The sequence below is a fragment of the Schistosoma haematobium genome, chromosome 2 (genome assembly GCF_000699445.3).
Source record: "Schistosoma haematobium chromosome 2, whole genome shotgun sequence".
Classification (NCBI taxonomy): domain Eukaryota; kingdom Metazoa; phylum Platyhelminthes; class Trematoda; order Strigeidida; family Schistosomatidae; genus Schistosoma; species Schistosoma haematobium.
The window spans coordinates 33,710,622-33,732,022 of record NC_067197.1 but is presented as its reverse complement, the minus strand read 5'-3'; the positions used below and the strand labels follow the sequence as shown (position 1 = coordinate 33,732,022).

At 31.6% G+C, this 21,401-nt stretch overlaps 1 protein-coding gene across 1 annotated transcript in view; it reads left to right on the top strand.

Moving 5' to 3' along the window:
* The window catches only part of ARMC4 (Armadillo repeat-containing protein 4), a 39,820-nt gene that overhangs the window by 9,185 nt on the left and 9,234 nt on the right, over positions 1–21,401 (top strand). Inside the window, exons 6-10 of the mRNA XM_051215002.1 lie at positions 1,637–1,873; positions 4,573–4,683; positions 5,401–5,616; positions 13,051–13,232; positions 20,101–20,215. Coding sequence (XP_051068189.1) covers positions 1,637–1,873; positions 4,573–4,683; positions 5,401–5,616; positions 13,051–13,232; positions 20,101–20,215 — 861 coding nt within the window. The remainder of the gene's footprint in view (positions 1–1,636; positions 1,874–4,572; positions 4,684–5,400; positions 5,617–13,050; positions 13,233–20,100; positions 20,216–21,401) is intronic.

Genomic DNA, 21,401 nt, shown 5'->3' with positions numbered 1-21,401 from the left:
AACTATGAGAATAAAATCGCTTCATATCTTTCTTTCTACTAACTAAATCTTTCTTCCTTTACTAGATCCTTATATGCAGTCTTTCTTTTATATATTACTATCATTAACTACTTCTATGAATCCGGTGTTCATCTTGCTATGCTAATGCGGTATGGCAACTTGGACTGATGTATATATGTACCTGGTCCTACGTTGTAGCTAACTGACTGACTGACAAAGAATTCAGGTATATGAAATAGTAAGGCAGATGAAACTGTTACCAATAATTATCCAAGATATTATGAAGAAATGAGTCGTATAAATTTTTGAAATGGTACCAAAGGTTTAAAGGTGATTATTGTATATGGATATAGACCAATTGTAAGATTTATATGCAAAGGTAGATGGTGGCCAGCAATGGAATCCAGGACGCGCATTAGTTCCATTTGAGACTCGTTAGCTGGATGTACCTGCATCCCAGAGTTGATGTGCACTTCGGGACTCGAACTCAAATAGGACGAAACGTGTATCATGGATCCTACTGCTAGCCACCATCCATCTTTGCTTAAAAAAGCTTGTGAATTAAGGCAATATCGAAGCAGTACTCATAGGATGCACATATGCCAACAAGAGACTGATCAATTGCAATCCTAAATAACAACGAGAAGATACAAGTAAACAAGATCAAGTGAATTTATCAATCGTATGATTCTTTCAGAAGAGTAGAGTTTATCTTCCGGACAATCGTGGGTATTACCAACTTAGGACAATAAAATTAAATTCGTCATTGTCTAACCTATGAATTTGTAACAGCGTTATAGAATATTTCCAACGTTATTCACGGATGTAAATCATATCATGATTTTCATGCTGACTCTACAATGAATCAGTAAATGTTCACATAAGTTATAGAAACTACACTGTTCACAAATTCTTATTTTATATTATCAAAAAAACGTAAAATATTTGACAATAATGAAGCTTTAATCTGTTTTGCTATGAGTTACACAATGACCGTTACATTATATTTCAAGTAAGTTCTTCTTTTTGATTGAGACAAAAAGTGGCTTTAGTACGATAAATCTATATATCTAGTTAGTTCAATTTGAAAGTTATAAAGTGATTTACTGCAGAATTAAATGATCAGATTGATAACAATGAATGTTCATAAAAGTTCGATTTTTAATAAAATGTATTTTGTTATTCGCTTGGTATTGTTTGCTTGTATCTTCCCATTGTTGTCTAGGACTGCAATTGATCAGTCTCTTGTTGACATATGTGCATCCTATGAGGACTGCTTCGATATTGCCTTAAATCACTAGCTTTATAAGCAAATATGAGTGATGGCTAGCAGTGGGATCCAAGACGCGCGTTTCGTTTTGTTTGAGATCGGGTCCCGAAGTGAACATCAACTTTGGGATGCAGGTACATCCAGCTGACGAGTCTCAAATAGGATGAAACGCGCGTCTTGGATTCTACTGCTAACCACCGTCCATCTTTGTTTATATACCTTTTAGTATTTTCATATTCAGTTATATAGCTTTGCTTGTACAATTAGTCTTATAGACTGAATGCACTTTCAATTAAAATCACAATTATATCCGATATAATGTCTCAATAGTTATTGACTTTCATGCATAATTTTGCTTACTTTTAGGTTGCCTTACTCGATTGTCCAAGCTTAAATAGTGTACCAATGACTAGTGAAGTTGAAAGAGATATTGAAGTAGCACGATGTGGTGCATTAGCTTTATGGTCATGCAGTAAATCTAGAAAGAATAAATTAGCTATGAAACATGCAGGTGTCATACCATTATTGGTTCGTCTATTAAAATCTCCACATGAAAATATGCTTATTCCAGTTGTTGGAACATTACAAGAATGTGCTTCTGAAGTAAGTTATTTACTGCTTAAATTTCATGTCTTCAACACAATGACAATTTGGAAATGTATAGACGATGAAATATAATTCCTACCTGTGTCTTATATGTGTAATTTGAATCATCAGTTGTAATCTTAACTAGTCTTCTTGGGTAGTTGAACAGAACTGAGCTTGTTTGAAACATTATGTTATCTAATCTGAAATAAATAACGCACTGATATAAATCAGTAATCAGTTATAGACTCATGTACTCATAATTCAGTCATATTTTGGCGTCTGAGAACTACTGATATTACTAGGCTGCTTAATGCAAAGTTATTTTCAAAGTTATTTTCGAGCGATTGAAAATTTGTTAATTAATAAGCCACCACTCCACAGTTAAAACAATTACAGTACGTTGATTGTGAGTTCAAATAAACAAAGCAGTTGATCCATGTTTGTATAAATTCTTTTTGTTATTCCAGTATTGCTGAGCATAGTGAAGAGATCCGAAATAATCGTCGGCGAGACTATAATTTATGGACAAACCAATCAGACATAAAGTATCAAGTCTTCGACTTTGGCGCGAAATTCATTCATCCATTTCGCCAAATAGCATTCTGACATTATATTTGATGTCGATTCGTGATGAAAACTCTAAATCTAATTCCGACCCCTAACCATCAACTGTAAATCATAATTCTGATTCCTCATACTGGTTTATATTCATCATTTAGTCCTGGATTTTTAGGTGGACATTCACAATGTCACTTTAGCATTGCTCAAATGTCTTCCATAAATTATAGTCTCACCTAATCATCTTCAATAATACGCATCATACAACTATGGTTGTCATAAATTATAGAACAGTGTTAGAAATTACTTGAAAAAATCTCAATGAATTAGTTTCTATGGTTTGTATTTTTAAATTATAATCAACCGTAATACTTTTGACCCTATGAAGTTGTCTTAAATACTCTGCACAATTAATAAAATCTTAAAGATGCGATATAGTTACGATGTTAAAATAAATGTACGAGATTTACTTAGTTTAGTAAATGAAAAACAGTAATAAGGGGTACGTAAAAATGTGCCACTTGTTTCATTAAAAAGATATAAGTCAAATGCATACTCTATTCAATCTTGCATTAAACAGGAAATATATTCAGGCAAAGATTGAACCTTTATAAGAACATAGAAACGTTACTACGCTACTACAACCGAACATTAGTCACATTTTCTGTTTTCTAAAACTAATAACCATGAACACCTCAGTAATCTACTGTGGTGTGTGCTACTGGTGTTGATAAATATAAATAGTATTTATCATCAATCGGAACTGAAATGTCTGGGGGCCAGAAGGTTAGGAAGATCAGAGAAAAGAGAACGAGAACAGAGAATGATTAATGAGGAAACAAAGAAACAATGAAGTCTGAGACAATCAATTGACTGATATTTTGCAATTGAAGTATTTACTGTATAGTTCTTAGATTTTTCTAAGAGATTCTGTAATTTCGTATTCATATACATTCATTTGTCCTCACTTGTGTTTTCGTCCCCTACATTACTCTGTATTTGATTATTCTAAGCTGTGCTAGTTATTGAGTTGTTTTTTTCGTTCTTACCACATTCATGACTGACAACAAATATACATACACTATAATAAAATATGTTACTTCATTTCTAGACATGCTGATCAGTAGGAGAGATGATGGTTCCATCCAACGTTCTATATATAGAAAGCCAACATGGACAGTGCAATATCTTAATTTCCACAGTCACTGCCCAATTCATTACAAAAGTGCATTAATTAAGGGCTTATTCAATAGAATCAATCGTATTTGTACTAATGACACTGTTGAAATAGAGGCGAAGCTCTTGACTGATACGTTAATGAATAATGGTTATTTATTGAAATTCATAAACTGCTGGAAGGGTTGCAATACGACTAGACCTACGACGCTTTTGGCACCCAAAAAGCGAGTTTACATTACGTTACCATTTAGAACAGACACAAATAGTCTCATGCTGAAACGGAGACTTAAATTAGCTATCAGCCGGAAATTTTACACAGCCCAGCTCGTCATTATGGAAAAGACAGGGTCTATGTTTCACCAAAAGCCCAAACAGCACGAAAGCGATTGTGTCACATCACATTGTATCTATCAATTTACTTGTATCTGCGGAAACACGTACATAGGGAGGAGCAATCGTGATTTGCAATTAAGGGTGGGTAAACACATAACAAAATGGCTGCAGAAACAAATGGATTTCAATGGTCAAATAAGATCACAGGATAGACAAATATCATCCTCCATTGAGAAACATTTGATTGAGACTGGTCATAAGGTTGACATCATGTCAGCATTTGTAGTGTTATACAAAAGCCTTCAAGGATGTATGCTAAGATTTATTGAAGCCTTGGCTATATGGAAATTGAAACCCGCTTTATGCGTTCAAAAACAATTTGTCCTTACACTTAGCCTACCCTGGTAATACCGATTTAGTATCCAGTGTGGTAATCACATTGTTTTTGTGTACTTTATCATAATTTTCTTTTCTTTGTTACTGCTTACCTTTAATCTATGTAGTTGACCTATTATTATAAAAATGTCTTAACAAGTATATGTGTGATCAGATTGTTCAAAATGTTATGCGGAAATCTGTCACATAATTCTGATAACCTTCGTCTTCTCATTGCATCATATAAAAAATTTTTTTTCTTGAAATAGGAAAGCTATCGTATTGCTATTCGTACAGAAGGTATGATTGGTGATTTAGTGAAAAATTTAAAACGTGACAATGATGAACTTCAAATGCATTGTGCCTCTACAATATTTAAAGTAAGTTTATTATTTTCATAATTTGTAAATTCAATGAATGATAAGATTTACCACAATCATGAATTGAAAGTTGTATATAGAAAATGTGATTTTTATAGGGGGGGGGTCATTACTAAGGTTTTACTTGATAATTTAAGATAATTTCAATAGTTGAGATCATGAGTCACTTGAAGCTAAATCACCATAGATAGCCTGGGAGTACTGAACGACCGTTTCATCTCATTATGGGACTCCTCAGCACTGCGTATTTACGATCCCGCCTCGCGAAATTTGGTCCCAGGACCTATCGGTTTCGCGTACGAACTCTTAACCTCTAGACCACTGAGGACTCCAACAATAGAACGAAACAACCATTCAGTACTTCCAGGCTTTCCATGGTAGTCTAGTTTCAATTGACTCATGATCTCAACTATTTAAATTACTATAATATCCACATAAAAACCCTTCCGATACTAATTGGGTAGATTGTTATTAATGAAAGTAATAGATTTGTAATATCTTGATAAATAGAACAATTTAAGTGACTTATACTGAGTCATAAAACATTCGAAAATTGAAAAATTTAATTTTTCTACAAAACTATAACTTCCACACACATGGTGGTTTGAATGTTACAACTACTCAGCACCGTATAAATTCTAAATATTTTTTTCTATGGAATTAAAATTTAATAAATATTTCTTAATAATTTAAAACTTATTTATTTGTCTTATCAAGTGTGCAGAAGAGCCCGAAACACGTGATCTAGTTCGTACATATAATGGTTTAGAACCATTGGTAGCATTGTTAAGTAAACAATCTAATAAAGAATTATTAGCAGCTGTCACTGGTGCTATTTGGAAATGTGCAATTTCGAAAGAAAATGTAAAACAATTTCAAAAACTTGGAACAATTGAACAATTAGTTGGTTTATTGAGTGAACTACCAGAAGAAGTAGGTTTTTTTTTCACTATGTATGTAGTAAATGGAAGACTCGGCAAGGAATATTAATTTATTATTAAGTGCAAAACCACACAATGTCTTAGTAAAATATGTAAATCCTACATTAAATACATAATTCTCACAGATTATTTGGGTTATCATTTGCATACTTCATTTTTCGTTCAATTATATTGTTGTTTTGATCGCTCTCCGATTTCTTTCCCGCTCTCTTTATCTCAATCTTTTGCTGCCAGGCACTTATGATTGGTGCTACATACTACTTATATCTGTCAGCATAAGTAGCATACACCGCACATACATATGATTCCGAGGGGCAATGTAGAAAAACGGATATTCTACATATTGAAATTATCTGGAATTAACATGTCATATTGCGGTGTTTGCTACGTATATTGACATAAGTAATATATGATGTTATTCGTGAACAGAAGGTCTGGCAGCAGAGAGACAAGAGGATCGAACAGTAAAGAATGGAAACAGAATACAATTTGTATCAAAATACAAGAACAATGAAGTCTGAGTCATTTTGAGACATTTGATGGAAATTTTGCAAATTAAGCATTTACTTTATGATTGTTAGATTTTATTAACAAGTTCTGTAAATTTGTGTCAAGTACATTCGATTGCTCCCATTGATGTTCTTGTTCACTACGATATAATATGAATGATAATGAGAAAGGTAACCTAAAGTCTACAATGTAAGCTGAAAACCAGGTTTGTAAACTTAGTATATTTGTTGTGCATACTACTTATGTCTGATGACATAAGTAGTATGTGACACGTATTGGAAGTGGAATACCTGGCAGCAGGATAGAATATGTTATAACTCTCGGTTTTCTTCGTCGAAACGAATGGGACGTTAATTAACCTTAGACGAATATCTACACTCGATACCATCTCAGTGTCTATTCAACAGGACCTCAACACAACTCAGATCAAGGACATGTGAATAACCCGACTACAAAGTAAGTATATTTCCACACTAAAAATTGAAAACAAACGCAATAATAATAAAGACAGGAAAATATATAACTTATCTAATACCTGTCAGACTGTTTACTAGTCTAACTAAGCAAACAACCAATCATTATTTTCCTCATCCACACATCAGGATATGTATCGTTATACATTTTATCTCATGAATAGACATTATAAGACTATCGTGTTTCATAAAAATAATTAGAAATCGGCATTTTATGATTTTCTTTTTAATTATGCTTTCTGGTTAGTAAGTTAGTTTTCTAAGGGGTTGAGAATTTGTAAATTATAGTTTATACTTAAAAATTGACAAAAATGCAGATATTTTATCAAAAAAGGTGTTATACTAATCGTTTCAGACATAATGTAACGTGTGTATGGAAAAAACATGAACTCACTGTTATTTGCACTGGTTAATCCTTGATTAAGAACCACTGTTATAGTGCCTGGTCCTTAATGCTTAATCAATCAAGTCAAATTTAACTATAATTCTGATATTTTGACATCAAGTAATCACAAATAATCGTCAGGAACTCCTTGAATTAGGTTTCTTACTAGTTGGTAACATTCAGTACGTATCATCTCCAGTGTTTACATACATAAATAGGATTATGATAATTAAATGCGAAGTGAATCATGATGTACTCATTCACTTAGTGAAATTATGATATACAACACTATCATTTACAAATAATTAATTGCTTGAAATTACCAACTAAAAACTTACTTACTTACGCCTGTTACTCCCAATGGAGCATAGGCCGCTGACCAGCATTCTCCAACCCACTCTGTCCTGGACGTAGTTATATAAAGTAAATGACAAATGTGTGAATATTAAATTGAAGGCAATAAGTTGATTATATTTAAATCGTTTATTATGAAATTTTAAATGATGATGCTGATTGTTGTATCCCGATAAGAATAATGAATGGTAATTTTGGGATTCATTTATGGACCAATATTAACGTTCATTATTCTTATCGGGATATAACACCTCCCCCTTTTTAAAATCCGGATATCATCCGGCTCAAATCCCTTTGAGTCCGAAACACTGTGTACAGACACTGGATTGTTCAGCCCACAGGAAGACGACGTCATATTAAATGCTCATAAATTTGTCGCAGTACCCGCCCACAAAGAAACAGAAAACAAATCGGGCAGTATACTGAATCCAGCTGTCCCAAATGGTCCTCAGCATTCAGCAACAAGAGTTTCTGACGAATCTTATTATCGAGATTCTCTTTTACCAGAAAACATGACAGATGCATCAAATGATGATCAGAAATCTAATACAATTTTGATACATGCTGATTTTCCTAGTGATCGATTATCTACTAATGAAATTTTCAAGAGATCTGGTGAAAATGTTTCGCAAGAATCCAGCTTCGATCACCTCATATCAAGTGTCGTTCAGCCTCACCATTCAGTCACTTTCAGTCGATCCTCTGTTCAATGTAACAAATATGTTTTAAATAAAGTCGAATTAATTGTAGCTTGTGAATATGATGATCCAACACTATTTCGCGGGGGAGGATGAACCCGGAAATTTTAAAATCCGGATATCATCCGGATCTTCAAAAGGGGGAGGTGTTGTATCCCGATAAGAATAATGAATGATAATTTTTTGGATTCATTTATGGACCAATATTATGAGTATATTTTTATCGTATAATTGTTATGTAAATAAACTGTTCATATTCATGCCCCTCTTATCATGAGCTTTATTTTGACCTATGAACTATTATTATACGATTTACCATTCATGCACTATTCCCTGTCTGTTAATCGCTACTTCCCTCGTTCACAGCCACATCTGGCTAATTCTTGTACAAATGCTGTTCATATTTTATTGGTACATTGTGGTCGTTTTGATTGGTACATAAACTCAGTATGGTCGAAATATAATGATTCATATCTCAGAGACTGAGACTTACGTTCTGGACTCAACTGGCTGGGCTAGACAGGGAAGTCGGACCAATCAGAACTCTAGACCGTTCTTACGTGTTTACGCGTCTTTGGTCCATTCGATAATTTGCTGCCGTCTAATCTGCAGTCACAAGTCACAACACTGATAATAATGACTGCTAGATATTTGTATTGAGACATCTAATAGTAGTGTAGTATGTGCGACTGATAGTGACAGATATAAGTAGTATGTACCAACAATCGAAAGTGAAATACCTGTCAACAGATTATTAAGAAAATCGAAGAAAAGAGAACGAGAACAGTGAATGATTGCAGTGGAAACGAAGGAACAATGAAGTCCGAGGCGATTGAATGACATTTGGTAAATGAAGTATTAATTGTATGGTTCACAGATTTTAATAAGACGTTTTGTAATTTTGTATTCATATACATACAATTGTTCTCACTTTTGTTCTCGTTCACTACAATTGCATTGCAGTAGTTTTCTGTCCTACTATATTTAAAATAATTGTCTCATAGAAAAGCAAGGATACATTTTACATTAAACTAGAATGATATAATGACACAATAAGCGTATAAGTGTATTTAATAAATTTGTTAAAATTTAGTTATATTTCATATATGACAGAAGTAATAACAATCATTTGGCTATGGGGCTAATCGAATGTTATGTAAATAACTCAAATATGCAATTGATTCCTCAATTGATAGGGATCCAAGTCATGTTTGCTTAGTAGTTCTTTTTAGTGTTGATCAAAATTGTAAAGTGTCTATTGATCTAAGTGACGTAAAATTACATTCACTTAGCGGAAATCGTTTGAAGATCGAACTTTCTTGGATTAATTCGATGTTGACGTCAACCTATTCTTTCTGATTTCCGAATAATAAATTATGCTCAGAGCAAACTTAACATATCAGCAAGACAAACAAATTTTCTCTCAACTGATCCGAATTCGTGTATTACCAACCTATAATTGAGCTGAATTCTATTTTTACTATTTATTAATGATTTGATTCATGAATAAACTGTGATTGGATAAAAGAGACTTTGTTGTCTAACAGTTGACTGTTTCATTCTCTGAAATCTCTTTTCGATTGTAATTTCCAAGCTTTTTTCTAAATTTTCCTAGTCAAAACCACATATCATTACTCACAATCTTAAATAATAGTTGATTTGAAAAAGTGTGGCGAGACTATAATTTATGGACGAACCAATCAGATTAAAGATAGCAGGTCTTGGATTTTGAAGCGAGATTCATCCACTCATATAGCTAAATACCATTTCGGCATTATAACTGATGTCAGTTCGTGATGAAAATATTAAATATAATTTTTAAACCTAATCATAGTCCATCGCATTAATTTATAACTCCGATTTAACCATGGTAAGTAGATGGATATTTTCAAGTCATTTTATCGTTGCTCAAAGGTCGTCCATAAATTATGGTCCCATCATATGTGTTCTTGATACAGTACAGTACTTGATTTTTATGTCATCAAATCATTACCTTAACTACTATACAAAATAACAGATTACTCTATTACAATATCCGGTACTCCTTCAAATTGCTACCAGATAATTCTATTCACTTATTAAGGATATCAGTTTTTCTTGAATGTTTATGTTTTCAGTGTTACTATTGTACAGACTAATTGTTAATAGGACATAGATTTCACTAACAATAATTGGAATTAAGACTATTCTTTAAATAAGTCATAAAGCAAATGTGATAATTAACTAAATTATTTTGTTCTCTAATTTTACTTTTTAAACACTTTTTAATTTCACATATTTACTCAACTTAATGATTTTGATTATCTATATCATTTCCGGTTGTTTAGTAGGTGAAGCTCATTTAAGGTCACTGATTTCTAGGAGAATTTTCATTAAGGTTTAACACTAGTCAAATAATCATTAGGAATCCTGAAACGCTGGACAGATTAGTTGGGTTAGTGATTGAGTTATCATTACTTGATCATGAATGATTTGCTCAGTATTAAGTTTCAAGTTGTGGTACGAAACTCCGAGTTATAGAGTCAATCAAGCAAGAACTGAAACGAGTCATCACTTATAACAATAAGCGGTACTTAGACTATATACCTAAATCTATGAATTTAAGACATATAGATAGTTATATTCTGACGGAGTAGCTAAATTGTACTTTGCCTGTCAAGAAACCCAAATTCCCTTTGTTCTATGTTATGTTAAATGATTAGAGGAAGTTTTTATACCACATCCGTAAGTAAGGTGAAAGACCTACCAGATTTTCTGTCGTTAGGGGTTTTGTGGAGATTTTAGAAAGTTCAATGGTTGAAATCATGAGTCAATTGAAGCTAGACCACCATGGAAAACCTGGAAACACCGAACGTCGTAGTATGTGAACCCTCAGCCGTGCGCATCCACGATCGCGCTAGCGGGATTCGAACCGTTAGATATCGGCTCAGTGGTTTAGAGGTCAAGCGTTTGCACATGAGACCGGAGGTGCTAAGTTCGAATCCTGCAAGCGGAATTGTGGATGCACATTGCTGAAGAGTCCCATACTATGATGAAACAATCACCCAGTGTTTCCCGGTTTACCATGATGGTCTAGCTTTAATCGACTCAAGAATTCAAATATTAAATTACTGCAATCTCCACAAAGTCCTCTTTCTGACAATAAAAAATTATTCGATATTCCGTGACTCCAAAAGTAAATTAATGTGAAATGCAATGGCGTCAAAAAGGACCTTCCTGTTCTAAAGAATATCAGGAAAACAAGGACAGAACGTATAAAAAAAACTATTTGGAATTTCCTTAGTTTCGAAAATAAAATAAATCACTATTTAAAGAAGTTTTAATACTGATAGCTACTACTCCTAGTAAAACATTCAAATATTTTCATTGTATTTTCCAAGGTGAACAGACGCATGTTTAGGCGTAAAGTATTATGTTTAGTAAATAAATTTACCCTACATGATTGTTATTCTTAAATCACCTCATTTTTGGATCATTCATAATAGTGTGAGTGGTTTATTAACTGAAATCAGTCAAGAGTTAACTGCACATGTATACGAAAGATAATTATAGTCTAGTGGTATATGATTATCTTTCATGAGTTTATAAAATTGAATGTAGGGACCACTTTTCAAAATAAATCAAGTATAATATAAAACGATATTAAATATCTTATTGTGTTATACTTCTGTCAACAATGATTAGCAGTAAAGCTTTCATGTAATTTAGTCTTTTTTTAGAACTAACCCTACTATCAAGAAAATGAGTAGTATTTTCAAGTACTAATGATCTGTTTATAAAGTCTGTTTAGTTAAGCATGTATTATTATGTACTCTGAGAAATCTCATACATTTCTTTTAAAACCTCAAGTTGTTATCCAAGCTCTCATCAATACTGTAAATAAGCACTTTGATAAACTATGGTGTATCATTTGTATGAATTATGAGTAATGAAATCGAACAGATTTCAAACGCGATCTAGTTGCAATGAAAATATTCTGTTTTAGCTAAAACTGAACCAAATACACTTTTTATAAACATGAGACCAATTACGAAGAGAAATCTGCCATTTCAATTAATGTATTCCTACAGATAATGGCTGATGATCAACGTGTGTTCTCGGTGAGCACTAAGAAAACAAAGGATATTAAAGCCGTTTGTTGTTCCTGTTGTCAAAGTTGACTATCTTAACAGATGATCAACGATGAAACTAGGATACGAAAGTGGTTCGTTTGGAAGATATAGTTGTATCATACTTTGACACGTAACAAATGTCCTTGACACTTGTGTACCACTAACTAGTAACTGAGCATCCAAGTAGTTAGAAGTAGTGATCTGTTGGAAAGTCACTGAAACCTGAGTACTCTAAACATCATTAGTCATTTTATGGTTCACAATCCCCATTCATATCGTAAAAACCGAGCGAACTTGATATAAAAGCTAAATAAGTAGTCCCCCATTGATCTTTTACGAGGACATGTATATGTTCCATCATGGTAAATTACATACTAAATGACTACTAGCCGAACAGGGCATTACCAAACAATGATTTAGTGTTAGTATCTGAGACCAATTTAATATCCATACACTATATAACTGTTAGTGCTTGACTGTAGTGTGATTTGTATACCAGTTAACTCTAAATGAATAATAAAAAAACACTAGTATACATTAAATGATACTGACAACACATATGACATCATTACAAGTTATAGTCTAGAGCTTATTTACCTATATACAATATACTTCTACTCCAATACGGAATAAAAATCTCTCATCACTATTCATCATTTAATGATCTATCAAATTCTCTTTTGCAAATTCTTCATGAAGTCAACGAAGGTTACTATGACGTTTACATTTCAAGATATGAAATTAATTATCTGTAATCTGATTTGTTTAGAATTATATTCAACTGGTACGTTTCTATACTCCTTACAAACTATTAATTGTGAATACAATGTGCATTTATTGAATGGTAAATGTTCTCTTCCTAATATTTAACTTGAAACATGTTTTCTATTTTAGGTTTTAGTAAATGTAGTCGGTGCACTTAGTGAAATGGCCAAAGATTCAAGTAATCGTAGTACAATACGTAAAGCTGGAGGAATACCATCATTAGTTTCTCTGCTTACAAGAACAAATCAAGAACTCCTTACGAATACAACCAAAGCTGTTGGAAAATGTGCAGAAGAAGCCGATAGTATGAGGTAACATTAAAAGTTTTACAATACTTCATTTATCTCATTTTTATTTTACAAAATAGTTATTTATCCAAATAAAACGACACGATGACATACAGAACAAGCACTGTGTCGCAAAGTAATTTTCATTCAATATCTAAAGGCTGAGTTCATGTGGTTTTGTTTAATTCTTATCTCTGTATAAATCATAACAGTTAATCCTTCAGAATGCCAAACATAAAAAAATAATTTAAAGTGAAAGTACTTAGTTCCAGCTTTTGTATTAAATAGAGCCATAGTTCTTACAAGTAAGTCAGTGTCGTTGTTTCTCTCCTTGCTGAAGATAATGAATGCGATTGTTAAATATTGTGTGCATTTGAGATTCACCAGGTGATCCATAGTTGAGTTAATAATGCTGTTTAGGACTCTAAACTACAGAATATTTGGAAGATTTCAAATTTGGCAGATCTCTTTCCAATTCATTTTATTGTTCTATACTTGTAAGAATCGTGTCATCACCTTCAGGATTTTTTAGAATTATAGTTCTGATTACTTAGAACAGCCTCATCAAAATGTTTACGAATTAAGCTTTAAAAACAATTTACTGTTTTTTTGATGCAAAATGTAATTCCTACTTTCCATACACATAGTTCCCTTTATTACTTTAAAGAGAGCAAGAACGCAGATTGATGCAGAATAATTTATGAATTCACTTTATTTCGTTAGGTTCTCATCAGCTGATTACATCCTAGAATACTTAAGATCAACGTTAATCCAGATATTGACATACTTATGCCTACGAGGGTGATTACAGATGAATATAAGTATCATGATAGAGTGAAGATTCCAATAGAGTTAATAACGTTATAAAAATTGTTTGTTCCGGACAAATAAATGAAGTTTGAGAGGAAAAATTCCAAAACATTGAACTAGTGATTTGAACTCATGGAGTTAATGAACACTAAATGATTATGTAATGCAGTAATGGAAAACAGATTAATGGTAATAAAGAAATATATGAATTGAAATCAGTTAGTTATGACTTAAAGAAAACTGACAATGATGTAATCAAGCTTCAGAAAAAATTGAAATAATGAATAATGTAATAAATAAAGAAGGGGTGTAATGTTACCAGGGCAAAGAAAGATATAATACTGCTTCTTTCTAGATACATAGATCTGGTTTTAAACGTTGGATCGCTATCGCTTCGGCAAGTTTCAAAATATTGAAGTTTGATTGTTTGTTAATCACTTTGAAAGACTTCAATGTATCTTGTGTCTTGTGTCAAGGAAATGTCTTGAGATGATACTGCTGAATTCTTTTAATCCATTCAACCTTAAACTTTTTGAAATGTATTCTTTGACTCGGACTTAAGTTTTTCATGCTAATATTTCTTAAAATCATGAACTAAAAAGCATATTAAATCATGATTAACTGAAGAGAACTTGATGAGATGGAATAAATGCATATTCTTTAAACTCTGGAAATTTCATTTTCTTTATATTTATCACCTGAAATCAATTATGTTAAATAAATTTTCTAAGTTTTACTTTACACTGATCTCATTCATGTCAGCGAATTGAGGTTGAAAATTTTTTATTATTATCACTACAACAGTTACCAATATTAAATTCATTTTGTATTAAAATAACCCATAATGTCATTGAATAAGAAAAAGAGGATTCAGAGGAGAAAATTTTCTTTTCGACGGAATCATTTACTTAAGTTGTACATTTTCCATATAACTATATATACGAATGTACAGCTTAAGTAAATGATTTAGTCGAAAAGAAAAATCTCTTCTCTGAATTCTATTTTTTCTTATTCATTTTGTATTGTTTATTTAAATCTTCCCATTGATGCTTAGAACTGCAAATGAACAGTCTCTTATTGGCATATGTGCATCTTGTACGGATAGCTTCGTTGATGCCTTAAGTCACAAGCGTTTTAAGTAAAGACGTATGGTGAATAGCAGTGGGATCCAGGACGCAGGTTTTGTCCTATTTGGGAATCGTCAACTGGATGTACCTGCATCCCACAGTTGATGTTCACTTTGGGACTCGAACCTAATACCGTTACCAATATTTGTATTATGTTTAATGACAGAATGATAAACATAGGCATTGTAATTGATATATTTTTACTTTAACGGATGTGTTATCTTTCATAAGTTGTCATTTAAATAAAATAGTATTATCTGACGATTTTCGTAAAATAATAAGGTACTGGATTATTATACTGGAACGATTGATTAATTTTTGAAGCAATCGACTTTTACTAGTTAGATTAAAGGTTAAATCCCATCTACTACGGTTGTTGGTTTTCATATCTAAAATGTGATTTAAGTTCTTGTACTCGAAACCGTACTTAATAAGTAAATTAGTGTAGTGAACAAAAACACAAGTGAGGACAATCGAATGTAATTGAACATAAAATTACAGAATCCCTTAGTAAAATGTGAGAACCATACAATAAATACTTCATTTACAAAATGTCAATCAACTGTCGCAGACTTTATTATTCCTTCATTTCCACAACAATCATTCTCTGTTCTCATTCTCTTTGATCTTTTTAACATTCTGTTGCCAAGTGTTTCACTTTCAATTGATAATACTTACATCACACTATTATCGATGTAATTATCGTATTATTAAGGAGTAACAAATTTAATAAAATTAATGTTAACATATTTTATATTCAATATACCAAGGTAATATAATTAAATAATGGAATAATAAATAAGAACTTTCGTCTAAATTTGAACGAATAGTTTCACAATATTTGGTCGCCGAGTTAATGTGAGACATTAGAGAGGAAGAATGTATTTGTAAAATCTCAGCGAAAGAATTTGAGATTTCACAAATACATTCTTCCTCTTTAAATAATAGATTAGTTGAAATAAAATTACATCATTCTAGTTAAGCTTATGAATTTTTTGTAATCCATGAGTTCAAAAACAATCTGTCCTTACACTTAACCAACCCTGGTAATACCGATTTAGTATCCAGTGTGGTAATCACATTGTTTTTGTGTACTTTATCATAATTTTACTTTCTTTGTTACGGCTTATCTTTAATCTGTGTAGTTGACCTATTATTATAAAAATGTCTTAACAAGTATATGTGAGATCAGATTGTTCAAAATGTTATGCGGAAATCTGTCACATAATTCTGATAATCTTCGTCATCTCATTGCATTATCAACATTCTAGTTAAGTTTATATATATATATATATATATATATATATATATATGTTAGCATTTGTTAAATCAACATTATAAATCGACCAATTCGCAAAGAGACATATTATGCTACTGTCCAATAGTACCATCCCACGTTGATATTCTAGAAAGCTCTATTATGTTCTGATTGGCTGGAAACTCTTCGGCTCCTTCAGGGCCACTGGAGGCCCCGTTGTAGTTCTCGGAAGCCGACTCATCAATATATATATATATATATACATATATATTTTTGATATACATGATAAACGTTTAATACGTTTGATAATTTTATCACACATTATAAAATTGATTCATTATGTGGCGTTTTTCATTTTTATATTATTTATTATTTATATTATATTCTGATAATAATAATAATAATTTATTTTTATATATTACTTATATAAAACATCACAGACTTGTAGTTTATCTATAGTATCACATCAATAAGTAGTATATATAGGTTTAATATTTAATGTATACAATTTTGGATTATATATATGATTATATTTTATGATAATGTGCAAATGGATATTCGACATTTACATTACCTTTTGAAACGTATAACGTTGTTTTTTACATGCATATTTATATAAACATACATACATACATACTACTAATATTAATATGACAGTAATAAGTTCTACATGTTTTTCTTTTCTGATTTCTATGTAAATGAATACAACAGGTACATAATATATTAATGTAATATTTCATTAATATCATGATTGTATGAGCTTGGTCTTTTACTTATTTAATGCATAAGCAGACTAGAGAAATGAGATATGTATTTAATAATAATAATAATAATAATAATAATAATAATAATAATAATAATAATAGTAATAATAATAATAGTAAACTTGATAAACAGAACAAGATTGATGTTGCCGAGTTATTTTTTCCAATATTCAAAATAACAGCCGTTACTATACATAATTTACAGATGCATTAAAACTATCATGATCATATTAAGTAGTTGATTTAAATATTTTTATGTGACAATTGATCAATTGACAGACTTTCTAATATTTCATTTGTTTGAATTTTACAAATCATATATGTTGTAAAAGGTTTTCTGTTAAGAAATTTCTGAAGAATCAGTTATATATATATATATATATATATATATATATATAATTTCTTTGGCATTTCGTATTTATCAGTTTAGGGATTGTGGAGATTGTTAAGTTTTTGATTGAAATCATGAGTCAATTGAAGCTAGACCACCATGGAAAACCTGAATGCACTGGATGGCCGTTTCGTCCTGGTAGGGGACTCCTCAGCAGTGCGCATCCACGGACTCGCCCCCTGCGAGATTCGAATCCAGGACCTATCAGACTCACGCCAGGCGCTTAACTAACTAGACCACTGAGCCGGCATCCAATGGTGTTAATGTCTAATCTCAACCAATCCACGAAATTGTGCGACCATCTTCCATTGTACTGAGGTAGACACCTGTTTCTACCCGACACCTAATTATATTAAAACGGAAACATTAGTAACTCGATAGTAAAAAAATCATTGAAATTATTTCTTCAAATGAAGTATTCAATTAATATTGATGAGAAAATAATTTATGGAAGACATTTGAATAATGCTAAAGTGACATTGTGAATGTCCACCTAAAAATCCAGGACTAAATGATGAATATAAACCAGTATGAGGAATCAGAATTATGATTTACAGTTGATGGTTAGGGGTCGGAATTAGATTTAGAGTTTTCATCACGAATCGATATCAAATATAATGCCAAAATGCTATTTAGCGAAATGGATGAATGAATTTCGCGCCAAAGTCGAAGACTTTTTACTTTATGTCTGATTGATTTGTCCATAAATTATATTCTCGCCAGCAATACTTACAAATTTTAATGTTATTATTAGTTATCTGACTTATATTTTTCTCTTGAACTCTTAAGTCTGACTTTATTGTCATTGAAATGTTTATTGAGTAATACTAGAAGAAATACCCAAGCTTTAATCAAATATCTAAAAACATCAATAGACATTAGTTAAACACATAATGGTCAAAGCTAATCCACTATGATCATTTATGGTTTTTATCAGTGGAATTATGTTGTAAAGTGAGATCATTTAAAAATGAGACATTAATCTCTAACCCTTGACAAGCAAAATTTAAAACGTACTACTAACTCTCATTTCCTTCATAGATAGTTACAAACTATTTGACAGACCAACTAAAATACTTAACGGTAATAAGAAAGGGTCTTTTGTTACGTATTGAAATAGATGTTAAATTACGTATGTGTAAACACCCAAATAAGATAATGTCTTTCTGATTTCATTTATGTTACCAGGATTAGTTAATATAAATGATGTTGTTTAAGGTTATTCCAAATTGATTGACAGGAAAATCATTCAATCTATGATTTAATGGATAACGAACACCTGTAACCAACATGTTTATAAATATCCTTTATTTATGCGTTCATCAAATTTGTTACGAATCTTGACAAATTTACAATCTATTGAAGAATTCTGTACATAGTTAAATTTCATTGTACTATTTATAATACTTGTGTGTTCACTAACTAGCGACACAGATCTCAAAGCCATTTATACCATTACTCACTACACCAGTATATTGGAAATAAAAATACCACAAATGAATTTCTAATATCAGTATAGGATTGTGGAGATTATAAAGTGTTTGATTGAATTCATGAGTCGACTGATGTTAGACCATCATTGAAAACCTGAATGCACTGGATGGCCGTTCCATCTTAATATGGGACTCCTTAGCAGTGTACATTCACGATCCCGCAAGGGGGATTCGAAATTGGGGATTTCAGTCTCGCACCCCCAGACATCTGCGCCGGCAACCAACGATGTTCATGTCTAACTTCAACCAATTCACAAAATTGCACGACCATCTTCCATTGTCTGAGATAGATACCTGTCTCTATGTGACATGGATTAGCTCCACTAATCATGGCTTCTCACCAGAACTTCAAGAATTCCTTCACAAAGCTAGTCACTACTGAGCACATTTTTAAAACATTGACTGTTCTATAAAATCATGACTGTCTACCTATACAATTTTTATAAGCAGTAGATTTATTTACGATTTTTTTCATAGTCCAAATCGTTAATTAATCTTAGCTAGACCACTATTGAAAAACTGAAAGCGTTGGACAACATTTTATTCATTGTAGTGTTGATATATTTTTATCTTTACAAATATACAACTTACCGATTTTAAACTTAATGAGATGCATTGTCAACTTGACTAACTGATTTATGAAATGTATTCAGTACACAATCAATAGTAATTAATGCATATTAACATACAAGTTTGTATTACGTAATATGAAGTGTTTGCCATGCTTAGTAACAGATTCCATAATTAGTTGAGGGCTGTATTTTATTGAAACATTTACAAAGTTCCTAAAAGAATTTATATCAGTATAGATTTAGATAAGGATTCCATTAGTATAATTAACTTGTTTCCATGTTACCGTTGATAATTTTTTTTGTGATCACTAATAATATCAAAATAAGTCTATAAATTGTGTGTAAACTGTATTGACTTAATAAAAGAATGTTTTGTAGTTGACTGTATTATAAACTCTACGAAATGTAACCATATATCCTTTCATTATTATTATTATTAAGGATTATATATAAATAAGTTATATTTTCTTCCTACAGTATCATTGAAAATTTGGATGGTGTACGTTTACTTTGGTCATTGTTAAAAAATCCTAATCCAAAAGTACAATCTTATGCTGCTTGGGCTTTATGTCCGTGTATCCAAAATGCAAAGGTTTGTATTGTTATTATCAATGTTTTAAGAATCGTAAAATTAAATTGTTTTTTCTTATCCTATAACCATATGATAAGCATATTCTCTATTACTAATTAAAAGTAAATTAAAGACCCAAAAAATGTAAAAATCTAGTTAACTTTTTTATTCTGATCCAGTACTCCTTGAGGGTTAACATTTCAATATCAAATGCAAGGGATTCACTTCTTCTAGTTGAGAGTTTAGCTATCATTATTGATAATTTTTCTGTTGATGCTCTGAGTACGCATATAAGATTTATTTCTCTATCGAATCGTATGCCATACTTCCATGACTCTATTATTATTCTTCTTCTCCATTTTATAATATTCTATTCACAAAATGCAAAACAAATTTATACCCAAATGGTAAATTAATAATCTTATGAATATTTTAACATGTTTGAACATAACTAGATGTGTTTTGCTTCAAAAACAATTCCGATCATCTTCTGTTAATCAACGAATATAATTATAAATGACATTCTTGTAGTAAATCCTTTCCCAATAGTTGTATCTTATTGAACAAACCTCTGAAACTCAACAGAACCTAGATTACACAGAACAAACTGAAGCTTTACACTAGGACAAATCATGACGCGTTTAAATCTTTGATGTATTTCTCTCTGATATGGACTGTAACCAATATGATGGAGAAAACACTCATGGAATATGACGAATGATCATCATAGATTTATTTCCACTCAGGTCATTTTTAGGCTCATTAGTAGCTGTTTAGCTTTCTTGCTTACATAGCATCTTATGCTATCTACGTTTGATTATCTGATTGGTGAAACGCATGCCTTAAATCAATCAATGAAAGTGAGTTTTACCTCCATGGTACATTTAAAGGTTTATTGCAAGTATCATGGGCGCTGAATTCAGCAGACAGGATATACCCAAACTGATAATGCATTTTTAATATAAGTAAGTACAGTTTGATGCCTCCATGACAATAGATCCTCAGCTGACTTTAGCAGTATTCCAAGATAAACAAACTCTTGTGCAACAGCTAATTCTACTGGGATTTGACTTTAAAATTCATTACCATTATACTGAAAACTATGGAGAAGCGGACACGCTGTCAAAAATATATGTTAATGAATATTCTACCCTGAATAAGAACGATTTATTGCTATGTATCATCTGTCAAGTCCCATATTAAATCT